Source organism: Camponotus floridanus, unplaced genomic scaffold (genome assembly GCF_003227725.1).
Source record: "Camponotus floridanus strain SB8 unplaced genomic scaffold, Cflo_v7.5 scaffold64, whole genome shotgun sequence".
Taxonomy (NCBI): domain Eukaryota; kingdom Metazoa; phylum Arthropoda; class Insecta; order Hymenoptera; family Formicidae; genus Camponotus; species Camponotus floridanus.
This window is the reverse complement of record NW_020229814.1, coordinates 506,644-523,266: the sequence shown is the minus strand read 5'-3', so window position 1 is coordinate 523,266 and position 16,623 is coordinate 506,644. Positions and strand designations below refer to the sequence as shown.

At 30.5% G+C, this 16,623-nt stretch overlaps 1 protein-coding gene across 3 annotated transcripts in view; it reads left to right on the top strand.

Annotated features, from left to right (window-relative positions):
• LOC105256434 (PR domain zinc finger protein 16) overlaps positions 1-16,623 on the top strand; it is a 64,252-nt gene that overhangs the window by 34,413 nt on the left and 13,216 nt on the right. For all 3 annotated transcript variants that reach the window (XM_020029122.2, XM_020029121.2, XM_011266328.3), the window contains exons 4-5: positions 12,644-12,775; positions 14,471-14,597. In XM_020029122.2, coding sequence (XP_019884681.1) covers positions 12,644-12,775; positions 14,471-14,597 — 259 coding nt within the window. The remainder of the gene's footprint in view (positions 1-12,643; positions 12,776-14,470; positions 14,598-16,623) is intronic.

The window sequence follows — 16,623 nt, the reverse complement described above, 5'->3', positions numbered from 1 at the left end:
TCCCTGCTGGATGATTGATTCTACAATCTTATTGTCTTCAACACTGATCAACTCTGGATTGAAATATTATATTCCCATCTCTTCGATACTAAAATAAAATACTAATTTTATCAATAAACATGTCGCATAGGATTCACATTCCTTCCTATGAGACTATCAATCGTGTTTAAAATTAATTAAGTTCATCACGCCCAGAGTATGATTTATACCAGGTTTTTGAATTTTAAGTAATTCAATTGTTGTTAGATATCTATTAGCTTGAAAAATTTAAAAGTAATTACTATTTCTAACATACTGTTTCTAACTAATTAATTTACTTGTATGTATAATAAATTTGTATGTACAAAAAAAATAAAGAAAAAGCAACATGTTTGTGTCCTTCTTTGTGTAAAGCTGTAATATTAAATTCTTTTGCACTTTGGAAACGCAGCAGACAGTGCAATTCGCCTTTCTCATAGTCACCGTTTCGTCGTAATGGTTAGGGTGAGTTGATGGGGTTTGATGGTGATACAGGATAAAGCCTCGGCGTGTGTAGGAAGCCGTTCTTCGTCTTCCCAGGCGTGGACTTAATTGAACTTGTTCGCCGAGAAGTCGGGCAAGTGCTCTCCCGGTTATAATTTACGCGAAACAATCGTCGCCTTTGATGTGCCGACGATTGTCGCTAGATGATATATATATATATATATATATATATATATATATATATATATTTGCAAGAACGGTTACTTCGATGAGCTTGGACAAAGAAGTTTTTGTGCAATCGTGCGTATTCCAAGACGAATTTAAGAATTGAATAAGCAATAGCTTCTAATAGTCTTCGTGCGGCCAATTAATTGTTTTGTAGTCGCAGAAATAAAATCAAGTAAAAAAGAATTCTTACTCGAATAGCTTTTCTGTAAAAGAGAAAGAGAGAGAAAGAGAGAAAAGTGAGCTTTTAATTTATTAGTAAATTAAATAGATTTTAAAACAACTTTTATAGTCCTTAATTTTCATTTTTTTAATCTAATAAATTTTTTGTCTTTTTTCAATAAAATAAAAAAATAGAGGATACATTGAAAGTTGTAAAATTACATATACAGAGTGAGTCAAATAAATTGTTACAGCTTAATATATATTTAATATATATTTGAATATATATATATTTGATATTAATATATATTTGAAACTAGATGGATTTTAATGTTCTTGGATTCGATTTGATGTGCTTTTTCACTTATTTTCATTTTTTGCAACTGCTCCCTCGTGTGAAGTGTAGGGGACCAAACTCCATTTTGTTTAAATGGCATCTAAAAAATTAGGGGACAGTTTTTTAATAAATTTAAAAATGCAATATTGGTTAGATCGTCTTTTTCACATATGATAATAAAATTCTAGCGAGCATTTGTGTGAGATTTGATTTGAATTCACCGACTTGAAGAAAATTTTGCAACAAAACTAATTAGTTGCCCACAATAATCAATAAATTTTGCATGTAATTACTTTTAAAAATTACTCATTTCTTATTTTTTGCATGTTCAAAAGTTTTTTGTCATCAATTAAAAGAAATATTAAATGCAAATATTTTCTTCAATTAAAAGAGAGATATAAAAAATCAAATATTTTATAATTTGCAATAATTCCAATTTTAAAAACTACTTATCTATTTATATTAATTAATGACTTTTCGTTGCTATTCTATCTTTAATTATATCCTTAAATGATGTATTTCGGTTATATTTTTCTCTTTAAATTTATACAATATAAAGCGAAACATCAATTTTTTCGTGCACGTCACTTGGAGAGCAATTTCTCGCTATTCATCCCCTTCTATTGCGTTCGCGCGAATCTACCGGTGTTTAAAATGTAAACCCAATTTAACCCATGAATCGATGACCAATCAATGGTAATTGTTGTGTCGCGAGAGAGGAAAAAAAGACTTATTCGGCAGCGATACTTTGAAATAAAGCCTGGTATGTTTGATCAGACCAATGACCCTCGCGCGAACCATTGAAATTACGCTGAGAGTACAGCCAGCAGCGCTGATTGGATCTTTCCTACAACTCAAAGTTACATAGGCATCGAAATGATATTGTTGCGACGACCAACGACGATTGAATTCAATTTTTCGTAATGTGACGAGAAAGAAAATTTCCATTCACCTCACTTTATCGTCCTTAGAAAAAAGAGAATTATCAAAGAGAATCATCAATCAGAAAAGTCGATGTCGCGCATTTAAATAATAGAGAGATTCGCGGAATGCATGCCAATCTCCCGGTGAATTTTCACACGTCCACTTAGGTCGAGATTGTCGGGCAGCTTCAGGGTTTGACAGATTGTGCTCATGCGAGCGTGCGGGTCTCCGCCACAATGACCGAGCTAATCTGGGAGGTAGCCCAAGTTCAATATACACACAGGAATACACTGCTTCTCGGAGGTTGCTTTCCGTGTGTGCTTGCGACTATTGCCCTGCATAAATCACGGGCCGCCTCCGGCTAGCCCGAAGCTTCGTGAATCGCAGCATCGACTTAATTGTCCCGTGAGCTGCGCAAAGGATGAAGGATCCACGGAATGTATATTTAGCAATCCCAACGCAGAAATTGATTTTGACCTTCGGTTAACCCTGACCTCCGCGTGTTTATTTCTTACGCTTATACGTAAATCCCAGCAAACATCAAATAACAGTTATATAACTGTTAGTTATAATTTCCCACTCGACAATATAACTGTTACATGTTATGTAACAGTTATATTGTCGAGTGGGAAATTACAACTAACAATTATATAAATGTTACTTGGTGTTTGCTGGGATAGATCTGAAATTCAAGAAATTTATTTATAATTTTGTGTCCCACGTCTTCTAATATATATGTGTATTTTAAGATACGTTTTGTAGGTATGTGTACTTTGTATTTCCTTAAATATTTTCTGTTTATGAGATGAAATTATAGAATATTTTAGTGCAAATAAATTATCTAAAACGGGGTTAAGCGGATTAAATGATTACAATACAAATGTAATTGTCAGAAATTCATTGCGGTGTTAATAAATTAGTGAGATACTAAAGTAACTGAACGTAAAATTACATAAATGATAAAATTGGAGTATCGAGAGAATTTTATACAATATATAGAATTTTATATTATAAATTTAAAAAATAACGATATTTTTCAATTTTTAAAGTAAACATAATTTTTTTATGTTTAATATTTGATCATTTTTTCCAGTTGGTTTGTATAATTTTACTATCATTTTGAAATCTTATTATATTTTACTATAGAAAAGAAATTAGAATTGAGAATGAGAAAAAGAAATATATAACTACATCGAATTTGTTTAAAATCAAAGATCACCATCATTCTTTATTGAGAATTACGGAAACTTTTACCTGTTCTATCTGTTTTAGATTATCTAAAAGACAGATTTAAGTAGATCAAACTAAGAATAAAAACTTGCAAGTTTAAATAGAAATATTTTAATCGAATATATTGTTTTGCAAGATAATTATATTGAAAAAATAATAATATTGAAAATTAATTTAATAATACTAAAAATTAATACTAAAAAATAATACTAAAAATTGAAAACTGAAAATATTAAACTACTATACGGGCCGTTACGTACACGAATCATCATAGAATTGCTATTTTTTAATAAAAATTCACAAGCATCTGCGTAACATAACATACAATTTTATACAACATATATAGTTTTAAAAAATGACAATATTTTTTAATTATTAAAATAAACATAACGTATAATTTTAAGAGATCTAGCATTTAGTAATTTTTTTGGAAAATGTAGTTTTGTATAATTTTACTATCATTTTAAAATCTTATTATTACTTATTTTATTTTATTATTATTTCTATTATTATCTATTTTACTATGAAAAAGACATTGGAATTGAGAATAATAAATAATAATAAGAAAAAGAAATATACATTAATTTTGTTAAAAGTAAAGATCATCATCATTCTTTGTTGTGAGTTTCAGCAGGCGGAAACTTGTTTTGTAGGGGCGGGCCGCGGATCGTCGAGTTTTGCTAAATTTTCTGGCGGGTCGGACTCTCTAATGATCGATCATATAAGAGGCTGGCAGTGACGCGGCTCGGATATAATTTATACCGTTAGATACGTCGAGGGTAGCTTCCCTTAGAAGTCGTACTGCAGAGAAGGCGAGCGTGTGTATCGGGGGTGGCATCTGCTGCGTGTTAGACACGGGTCGGAGGGCACCGCTTGCTCTGTCATTACTTGCATTACTTTCCCGCCGCGAGTCAAGTGGGTCAAGTAGAGAAATGAGTAAAGGAACATGCGATCGAGGAGAAATTGTCGGTGGCGAGCAGACGTTGACGTTTAAACGGCTGGAATTATTTGAGATTATTTGAAAGGGTAATCTTGGAATAAAGAGATTAGAAACCCCTTCAAATTATTATTATGTAAATAATTATTATATAAATCTTATTTCGTATAATACTACTTTCGTTAATTGCAGTAAAATCCAATTGCGTGTGTGTATTATAATTAATTATATTTGTATTATTTAAGAATTATATTTCTAAAAAAATCTATTTTTATTTATTATTTAAAATATTTAAATAAATTATGATTTTAAAAATATTGCTTTATCAGAAATGTCATCGGACATGGAAATACTTTTTGCTTATTTTTTTTAATAAATTAATAAATTATTATACGTTTCTAATATTTAATTACTAATGCGCGCATGATTCATTCATTTATTATATATAAAATTGTATTCATTTATTATAAAGTTATATATTCATTCGGATTTTTCATTAAATTTATATATATACATATTATTTTAACATATATATTTGCATCAATTCATTCTCTTTTCTTATTTTTTTCGTTTTTCTCTTTTCTTATTTTTTTCGTTTCTGGCTATTTTGTCTAGTTATTTTACAGTCTATAATAATTTATATGGCGCTCTTATAAATAAAAAAAATTAATTATCTTTAAATTAAACATTAAATAAATTCATAAATTAAAAGATTTGACAATCATATGTTAATATCTTTAATAAGCTTTAATGAAACTTTATATCTGCATATTTTTTTCGTCTATAATATATATATATGTATATATATATATATATATATATATATATATATATATATTACATATTGTATACAAAATTACAATGCACATTTGTAATTTTCTTCTCAGATATGTATTATTAATCATAAATCCATAAAATATCCTCGCAAGCTTGAATCATTGAATCATTCTAGATTATAAAGAGTCAATTTATCCAACTGTTGCTTTTTTGCGAAAATGTAATTCTTTAAGTAACGCGTCATTCATTTGAGACGCTGATATATACGAGATGATGTAATTATTCGAACGTATGTCGCGAAATAGTACAATTTCACAGTCGAAACACATCGTGAAGGCGACGAATGCTACTATATCAACGAATTCTAATCGGGCCAGAACGAATCATTGATGCAATTAACACGTGATCTCGCCGGAGAGAATTCGAAATAATTGTCGTTGATTCCATGAAAGGAGTTTGCTCGTCGCAGCCGTTTTCATCAGACTTTGGATCAGACTTTGTTACGCGAAAATCGCACCAGCTGAAGAGAAGGGGGATGCAGAGATGCAATTCCTCGGGATTAATCAAGCGTTAATTAAGACTAGCGACTGCCTCTCGGGCTCCTCTCTCTCTCTCTCTTTCTCTTGCTCCTCGTCTAGTAGAAATTAAGCAAAGATGTCGCCGCGCCTAATGTCTCGCTCGGTCGTAAGGATCGCGCCGACGCTACGTGATGCCTGAACTCGTAAACAACTCCATTATTTAGGGGATGATAATTGACCGTTTCGCTCAGCCCTCCTACCCCCGTCGCGCCAACTCGATGAATTTCTCGAAAATGTGCCCGCGACTCTGGGAAATTCGCCGGTGCGTTTTGACGCAGTTGATGTTTACGAGAGACGATCTCTCCTTTTCGTTCTATCTCTCTCGCTCTCACGAAAAGGGGATGAAAATGAAATTCGATACGCCATTGTTGTATGTCACACGAGCATAATCTCGCTTATTCGCTGTTGCCTCCCGTGATGGATATGCGTTTATTGCCTGGCAAGTTGATATTAATAACTGTGATCAATTATTTCGCTCGAGTATCGCGATGTTTTTGATAATAAACAGTCTTAAAAAATGAAGAGTTATCGACGTAAAGGAATGATTTTATTTATTCAAACTTGTTTCACGCTTGTTATTTATTTGTCGCTCATTCTTATCATAATCGATTTTTCATTTTGCGATTGATATCAATCACGATATTTGCACTTGTTTTTAAAGCTTCTTGTCGGTAAATGTAATATTCACATATTTCCGTTAAAACAATTCTTAATTTAGCGATAATATAAAAAAAGTAACAATAATATTGTACTTAAATTTAAAGTGAGAATTTATTAATTTTTTTAAATTTAAAATGACAATTTATTAAATTTTTCAAATTTAAAATGACAATTTATTTTTTTTATTATAAATTATTATAAATTAAATTTATATTTTATATTATGATTCACAATAACTAGAATTTTTGTAATCTTGTAATGAAAGTTTTATTCAGAAAACGGTGCCAATACTAATCTCTGCGAATCGGTCAAGTTGCTGGATGGATTTTCTCTGCACAAGAGAGGGAGGACACGCTGTGTCGGCTAAAAGCATTTTTGCGTCGGCCATCATGGAGCTATCATTTACTATCGATCCGCTTTATTCATAACTTTCGCCAGTCGTTGCTATAGTCGAGGACACTTTCTGTTTTATCTGTATGAAAAGCTTTCAACGCAGCTGCCTGTACATGTATGTTGTCTTTTACGCAATCTGCGATCAAAAATACATTTACAAGTTTATTCACTCGAAACTAAATATATTTCCATATATTTATTTATAAATAATTATATATTTATTCAAATTTATAATAAGTAATTTTTTATAAATAAAAAATATATTATATAGAAGAGTAAGGGAGGTATTGAAAAATATAAGCGACATATAATTAAAATATTATTTTAAATATTAATTTTTATATTAAATATTATTTTTATATCATAATCTCTTTAAAATAATTTTTATATACAATATCATTTATAAAACTTGGTTTAAAAATGTTATATAAATTATGTTATATAAATGTTATAAAAATTATTTTATTAAAAAATTATGTTTTTACAATTATTTAATACTTTAATAATTTAATATGTTTTGTAAATACTATATATACATATATATATATTTTTTTTTGAAAGAGAAGTAAATATATAAATTTCCATTAGATCTCAACAATATGATTGATAGCGTATTATTACTCTTGCCTACATCGCTTGAAATTTCGACAACGATGCGATGTGTTGCCGATTATGAGGGACCATTCAAGAACGAGAATTTTGTCTAGTAGAGCTCTTCTTTTCCGTGTGGGGTATTTTTGGTAAAACCTAAGCGACGTGGAAGAACTTTTCGTGGGATCTCTCGTTTTGTTGGAGGTGTGAGGTTACAAAGAGAAAGAGACGCGCGCAGGTTTTTTTCTCGTGTCAAATGGGACAGTCTTGCGTGCCCCATGCCGAGAGAGAATCCTCTCCGATTTCTTATGTTCCATAGATCATCCCCGATGAACAGGATGCATCGTGCTGAATCGCTTTTGCTCGATTTTGTTGCCGAAACGCGTGAAAATCTCCCTTCGCTGAGATACTTTCGTCGAGATAACAGCATTCGCGGTTTTTATTTTTTTTTGACGAAATCTCGCTTGTAAAATTCTCGGATTTTTATTCTTGAAGAACAATCGTTTCAAACAGAATTTTAATTTTCACTAATTCTGTTATTATAATTTTATCAACTCAACTCCCTATTGTTATTGCTAATTGACACGTTTAATCGATTACTCAATGCAGATTTTTAATAGGACAATATATTTGTTCTTTGGGAGAGAGATGGGGGCGGAGGAAAGGGGCAGGGGAGGACGCGCGAGATTTTTGAAATTATAAAAAAAATTCTATTGTGATACATCAGATACGAGCTATTAGAGGCGAGTATTCCTCAGGCGCTTGTGATGGATATGTTAGAAAATTCTCAGCATTATAATTTTTCCGTTTCGCCGTAGAATGACACGGGGAACACGATCATGGGAGATATTCACGGCCGGACAAATCTGTCCTACGAATTGTTAGCACATGTCCGCGTTTATGCCGACAAAGCGGACGAAACTTCCCGCTGAGTCGTTAAAGCCAATGACGAATCTCTCATTCTATCCTATGTATCCGCGTTTCAATTTTCCTCCGACAAATGTTGAAAACGCGTCCGGAGACTATCCATCGCGCAATAATAATTGGAGAGTGTCTTGTAAACGTTGCAACATATTGCTACGTTCGCAAAATGTCATCTTGAAAAATATGATATTAAATAAATTATTATAAATTAAATTATCAAATTAAGCTAAATTTAATTTAATTTTACTTAAAAAATTTTTATTACATTTTACTAACAAAATGGACTTACAATGTTTCCAATTTTACGGATCACTCAATCGCTTTCTTCCTTATCAAAAATGTCTTGCTGATAGTGACTTCTTTTTTTTCTTAATAAAAAGCCATTCCGACGAAAAATCCGCTGCGACGCCAATGAACAAGTTGGTGCATCATTGTCGTAGGCGAGATTCCGCGACAGATCCTAATCTATCGTGTAAGCCAACGAGTCCTATTGTATAGTATGCCTGGTTCGTGCCCGTCTTCTGAAAACCCACCTTAATGGTCCCCGGTAGCAAAATAGCCATTATGATCATCGTGAAATCGCGCCGCCTTGATTCCTTTTCATCGTTCCTTTAGCGAACTGTCCTGTTTCCCATTGGGTTATTGTTGACTATTACAAGTTTCTCGACTGCACTACCTGGATTAACGCGTTGCTAGATATGATATTGGAGAAGTAACATATTAATTTTAGCTCACGCAACATCCTCATGCATCAAGATTGATCGATATTTAGATAAATGATGATCAATCATTTTTCAATAGAAGTTAATGTATTTTTCTTCTATGATATCATTTTAATTTAATTATGAATCTTAATTTCAAATTTACTGATTTAAATCAAATCAAATAACGAGAATAGAATTTTCAGATTATTAAAGATTACATGAATTTGAAATAAATATAAATTTCTACTTCTCCGAGTGTATAACTAAAATTAGGTAGGATTAGCGATATTAGATCAGATGATAATTCAAATAAAACGATAATAAAATAAACTGTCTGCAAAATATTTCTCTGATAAATAATTCTTGAACTCTCTGCAAAAATGTCAAACACATATTAATTTTAGCTTATGTGACGTTTTATATATTAAATTTATTATTATTTAGCTAAATAAGATTAAATTATTTTTTGATAAATATTAACTTTTAAGATACCATTAATTTAATTAAGAAACTTAATTTCAAATTTATTAATTTAAATAAGATTTATAAAGTTTTATATCACAGATTCGCCATTTTTATAGAAGTTTATATCCTATTATCAAATAACTAATGCAGGATTATCATTAAGGATTATAATATGGATTCAAAATAAATATATTAAATATATATTAATATATTTGATAACTTTTTTAAATATATATATTGATATATTACTAAATATATATTAAATATTAATATATATGAAATATATATTTTCACTTTTTCGAGTATATAACGAAAATTAAGATTAAAGAAAAAGACGAGATAACAAAATAAATTTTAAAATAAACTTACTGCGGAAGATTTCACAAAAAAGGTATGAAACACAATATTTGAAATGTGTTGAATTCGAAAAATGAAGATCTTCACACAGAAAAGATTAAATCAAAAATGAAATGAAAGGCTTATGAAAGAATAGGAAGATGAAGATCAAAATATGAATCGGGAGAAAGCTTGTGAATGAAAGGGAAGAGCCTGAAAAGTGTCGAAGCGTAACAAATTCTTGCGGTTTATCCGGTATCTTTGGAGAAGACTGAAATCAGGATTATCCCTGGACTGCGGAATCTTAAAGCTTTCAACGAGAACTGGGATTATTTACCTGTGGAACCTACGCGTATCCACCTGCGAGATTCATTGATTTTTATGGGCACACACCTAGTTACATTTACGACCAGCAGGTGGTGTGAGCCTACAGACCAATTGTAAATATATCAAAGTTGGATGTAACTTTTGAAAAAATGTGAGAGCAAATTTCAGAATCACCTTGATCTTATCAAATAATAATAATATCATTATTTCGGTAATTATTTACTTATACAGACCACCTCCCGATTTCAATAATTCTCACATATGTTATCAAGATCATCATTCTGAGTAATGTTGTGAAGGTTTTAGTCGGCGGTCATTGTTTATTAAAAAATTTATAAACAAAAAATGTCTAATGAATATGTAATTTTATGACACCATATGTAGACTATGTGGTTTGACATTATTTATCTTTCTTATATTGAAATTAGGTAGTAGAATAATGATAGGCTTCTATGTTTTTGATATTTCTTATAATTTTGAAAATATTTAAGAAAAGGTGAATTAGTACAAGACAGATTGCTATACGCATGCATAGTGCCCTGAGGTCAACGCTAAATTTAAAATTGATTGGTCCACGTGGAAAAAAATCCCAAAATTGCACTCAATGAAAAGGGATGAAAATCCACTCCGTGGACTCACTCCGTGGACTCACTCTCACACTTTCAGTTTTTTAGACAGTGAATGTAACTTCGCAAGTTTAACCGTTTTATTTCCATCGCTTGCATCTTGCATAAACCACTTGATAAAACCGTTTAATTCTCTTTAACATTTTCTATATTTTGTAACTCTAATAAACTTATTTTTACACAACGTTACGTGTGACTAACAATAAGACTTTATTCGCGTACACGTTTTATCAATTCTGTGCTGTCGAGAGATAGCGATATATCGCTATCTCTCGCGAACACATATAATAGATTAATCTATAATTTTAAATCATTAAATTAATAACAATATAATTGTAAGGTTTTAATTATTTTTATTTAATTTATAATATATAAATATGTAATATATAAGTTTGATTATTAGTAAACAATTCACAAAAAATCGTGATTTGTAATATTGATCGTAAATATTATATAAGATTCAAGAGATTTTATTTATAATTTTATATAATATATTCTCTCTAATATATAGTATTGTATATATATATACATAAAAAATATTTAAAAAATGTAATACTATTATATATACATATATATATATATATATATATATATATATATATATATGTATATATAATAGTATTACATTTTTTAAATATTTTTTACATTTAAAATTATAAATATAATTTTATTTCGAATTTTATTGGAATACAAATTATTTAAAATAGATATAAGTTTATATAATTACTCAATTATTTTAATGTTATAATGTTATAATAATAATTCTATCATTTATGCAATGTAATACCATTTTACTATTTAAAATTGCGAGTGATATTAATATTATGATTATGGATACTCTTCATTTTCATTTCGATTCCTCCCGTTTGATATCCCTATCCTGTTCGATAACAAGAATTCCAAATTATTTTGTTTGCTAAATACAATGGTCTACGGTGGAAATATTTTCGTAAATGGCAGGGGACAACAAGGTCCGCGATGGAAGTGCAAAATGTGTTTACCGCGTGAGACGAGGGTAACTGAGGAGAGTGTCCCGAATAGCTTCCCGTTGGCAAGCGGGGTGTTCGAGAACGACGCCGACGCATCAGGGGTGGGACGCATGGTCGGTCAAGCGTCGCGGAGCGTCGAGACAATTGAAAAAAATCACTTGTCTCGCCTTGAAAGCAGGAATCTCCTTCGTGGATGCTGGAGCGAGAAGTCGCTCCGGAGCAGATGATGACAGAGGAGAGAGTCCGTTAAATGTTCCGAAACGGCCTCATTGGCCGCCCGATATATACGATCTTACGTGTCACTTTGGACACGCGTCTTTTTGGAAAATATAATTTGACGATTGCACGCAACTCTAGATATTGTGCCTAGAATTGTGCTAGACTAAAAAACCAAGTCATGCAATTTTTGCTTTAACGCAAATATGTAGGAAGTAAAATCCGAATTTACCCCTCTCTTGTATTTCGAATTGTATACAACTTTTTATATTGCCATAAAATAAATTTTGAAATATTGCCATTTTGTGAATTTTGTGATTTTATATGTTTGTACCAATAGGCAGAAATTTGCGATACCATATTCGATCACGATGTAAGATGTAATAAATACATAATAATTAAAATTGTACAATTATTATCAATTATAGAATAATTAAAATTATACAAATATTATTAATTATATAAAAATGAAAATTATTTAATAATAACACATTATTTATTATTGAATTTATATATTAAATTTATTTTTGTATTATTTAATTTATTTTTCTTAATTTATTTTTATTATTTAATTCATTATTGAATTTATTTGTTTATTATTGAATTGATTCAATTTATATATATATATATATATATATATATATATATATATATATATAGAAAAGGCAAAATTTTTGATGAAACATACATTTTATAGTTATCATAAATATCATTTGAAATTCTGTATTGTATCTTGTAGTATTATTGTAATTTATACGATTTACACTACGTCTCTTGCAGATTTGCATAGCAGGCAGCGGAGTAAGAGGCTGGCTGGACGCATCTCACGAGACGAATAATTGGCTGAAGTACATTCGAAGTACTGCTAGTCCACATGCGGTAAACATGCGTTATGTGCTCAACGGCGGTCAGGTAACAAATATTCAATAACAAAAATTAATAAAACAATAAAATTAATAAAGATAAATAAAAAAAATTGCTCACATCTTTGTGTGTAAATGACGTGTATAAGTGATTATTTTGTGATAAAATTATATTTTAAAATTATATTTATTTGACGCTGAGTGTACTTGCAATTATACTAATTGCTTATTAAATGATTTTATTTTATATTATTAAAATATGATATATTATAAAAATTCTCATTTCTCTTAAATTTATTGACAATTTTCGATATCATTGTCAATGTAACGAGAAAATCAAATTATTGCTTACATTATGAACCAAACGATCCTTCTTTTTCGACATTTGGCGATTATTCTCCAATTCACGCATCCTCTATTTAGCGATTATTTATACACAACTGGCACTCGATCGACAGTTGCAGTTAATAGGAAACGATAATTACTCGGCGTCAAATAGAGTTCCAATTTATTCCGCATATGTTATCGATTGTTGAAAAGTACCTCATAAAGCTCTTATGTTATTTCCTGCATATTTGAGTGTTTATTATAAGTGACTATATACTTATTCGTAATATTTACGCGTAAACCTTGTTGAAGCATCATAATATCGATAAAAGAATGCGATACGCTTATTTTGTTCGATAGAAAAAAGGGAATAAATTTTTTACTCATTTTTTATTATTTTATTTTTTCATATATTTTTAAAAAATATTATTTTTCTATTAAAGTAAAATAAAAATCGAATTTTTAAAAAAATACGGTCTAAAAAGTATCTCAAATGAAATATCACAGAATCTGCTGTTAGCGAGATCAATTTTAAGGGAGTTGCGCAAGTTTTAAATGGACATTTCAATCTCAAGAGGCATTACAAAACAGATTTTTGGTCAAATCACCCTCGAAGGGACTATCCTCACATATGATTGGCCGTCGAATAGACGTTATAAGCGGAAACGATGGAGGTCACGGTGTCAATTTAGGGTCGAGTTCGTGCTCCTGTCCATTCGGCACTCTCTTTTTCTCTCTCTCTCTTTCTCTCTCTCTCTCTCTCTCTGTCTTTCTTTCTCTTTCTAATTTTCCCTTGTGTGAACCATGGCACATGGTATCCGCGATGTTGTGGGCGCGCCGTAAGCTACATGTATACAGGGTGTTTAGTTATTAAGTCACCCCACGGGGTCGTTTCACTGACTTCCTATACGCTCTCTCGCAATCGCTGTGGGAATGGGGGAGAACCGTTCTTTCTCTCTCTTTCTCTATCAATGCAGAATCGCCGTCGTAATAATGCTTCGGAGCCCCGTGACGACACTATAAAGATCGTTTCACGGCTTCCCAATGTTATAGCAGAGCTTGATGATTTTTTTATTATTAACATTGATCTCATGGAGATTTAATGACAAAGATATTTATTTGTTATTTTGCAAAAGTATATTTAATAATAATTATACATTGCACGCATAATTAATAAACACAAATATTATTTTTATTACATTATTTTTATTACATTTTTATAACATTATACATAAATTAATCTTAAAGATATAATCTTAAAGATAATAAAGCAATCTTGAAGAATTAATTTTTACGATATGAAACACAATGTAAAGAAAAAGAGCTTTAAAAATGAGATTGGAACATAGCTTTGTGTAAAAGAATAAAGAATTATTAAGTATTAGCATTTATTAAATATCAATCTCGACGATCATAGATGGTGTATGAAGCCATTCGCGATATCATAACGGGTGAAGAACTTCTTCTGGGTCTTCGAGAGCCGCTTCAGCTGCAGGACATGCTAGGTGAAAATACAACTGAAGACAGAAGCGATCGAGAGACTGGTGAGTGTCTTTAAAAAAACTTGACTACTCGAAAGAGATAGTAATACTTTCATTTTTACGAATAAGATGTACATAAACATTCTTATTTATTTATTTATTCATCCATATTCACCTAATTGATAGTAAAAAATACTTCAAATTTTCATACTATGATATCGCACGATACATACATAATTACAATTCTTTTGCATAAAGCAAAGACACTATAAATTAAATTTTAATAAATCTAAAATATTTTTATTTTATATAAATGAATTGATCAGGTATTCTTAAAAAAACTATATAAAAAATAAACAATGTAATATATTTATTATCAATTAGATATTCTTAAAAAGATAAAAAAATAAAAATATATAATATATTAAAATAATATAAAAAATAATTAAATAGTGAAAAGAATATAATAATAATATATTTATCATTAAAGAATAAAATCTGAAAAAAAGACGCAATAAAAAACGCGAGCCAAAATAATATTTAGAGATGGTGGACAAGAGATATTATTGTTTGCGATTATTTTCGGCACAACTTTATGACTTTCTGCCCTGCGATACGCATCGCGTTGGCGGCTCGTGCGCGTACGATTACATGTACGAACGCAAATGAAGGTGTAAGGGGGAAGGGGGACAGGTGTTTTCCGAAACGACGAATCGGGGGCGGGCAGAGGGTAAATCGTGAATCGTTGTGTGCACGAGCTGCTCGTCATGCACCCTTGACTTTGGCGTGATTCACCTGGTCGACCGTTGTCGTATTAACCCCTGTCCGGTAATAAGCGCTGATTATCTGCAGATAGACGTGTTCGAGTCACATGTCGCCATGCTCGTCCCTCGGCATCGACTCTTGTCCGGAACCATCTCTTCTTATTCATCGATATATATGTACATGCAAAAGGCTATACAATCTAGTCATAGTTTTTTCTGTTTCTTTGTATTTTAAAATATTGTTATTTTTTATTGTTTTTACTTATGAAATGTAACTTTATAAAGTATTTTAAAATACTGGTCCTTTGGATGCTTTCCTTAAACTTTATAAATTATAAAATTGCATTATATAAACAAATGTATATGTATCGAGGAGGTTGATTAAATCATATCAACTTTTTAAAGAAGATATTTAAAATATCATATTTTTAAAATAACATCATTATAAAAAGTTGAATATTTTTTTTCTTATTCTTTCGAAAATTTATCAATATCTAATATTTAAAAATAGAAATTATAAATTTTTATAATTGGTATAATTGGATTTAGGCAATAGATTTCCTAAATTGTATTGTTTATTCTTTTTTAATGTTGTAAAAAAAATGAAATTTTATTATTATTATATCCATACGAATTTAACAATGTAATGATGCGGTTTAGGAGTCCCAATATAAACTTTTTAGACTATTATAAATTATAAATATATTAGAGAAAAAAACACCAACCTACATAATTTATCTCTTATTCTTAAGTATTTAAAAATTGACAAAAATTTCCAAAAAAATGAGAGAGAAAAATATCTATCTTTATGATGATATACACACTCAAAAAATATATTAATCATATTTTGTTGCTAATTAAATTTTTAATGTTTTACTTTTGAAATAAATCTGAAATCGATCGTAAGAAATGTTCATTTTTCAAAAATATATAATGTTATCACACAATGGGACTTTTGAAAAATTAAAATGCCCATTTTAGTCCGCCCATTTAATTTAGCCAATCAATCGTGGATTTCATTATGTGGACCATTGTGCCATTAATATATCGGGGACGTTTGCGAAGAAGGGTAGCGTCTACGTGCCTGACTGCTCGACAATTATCTGGTTGTAACTTCTGCGCGATGGTCAGAATCAGGATGACGACTTGGTAGAGGCGGAGGGTTATACGCGACATCCAGATGTCGCGGTAATTAAAACCAGGCTTATTGTCGAAGTTCTGCCGAGCTCGCTAAGTCTACGGCTAATTCGCCAACAGTTTTTCGCCATAATTTCGGGACCTCGTTAAGACCTTTTCGCGTCTCTCCTGGATGATACTAATATATT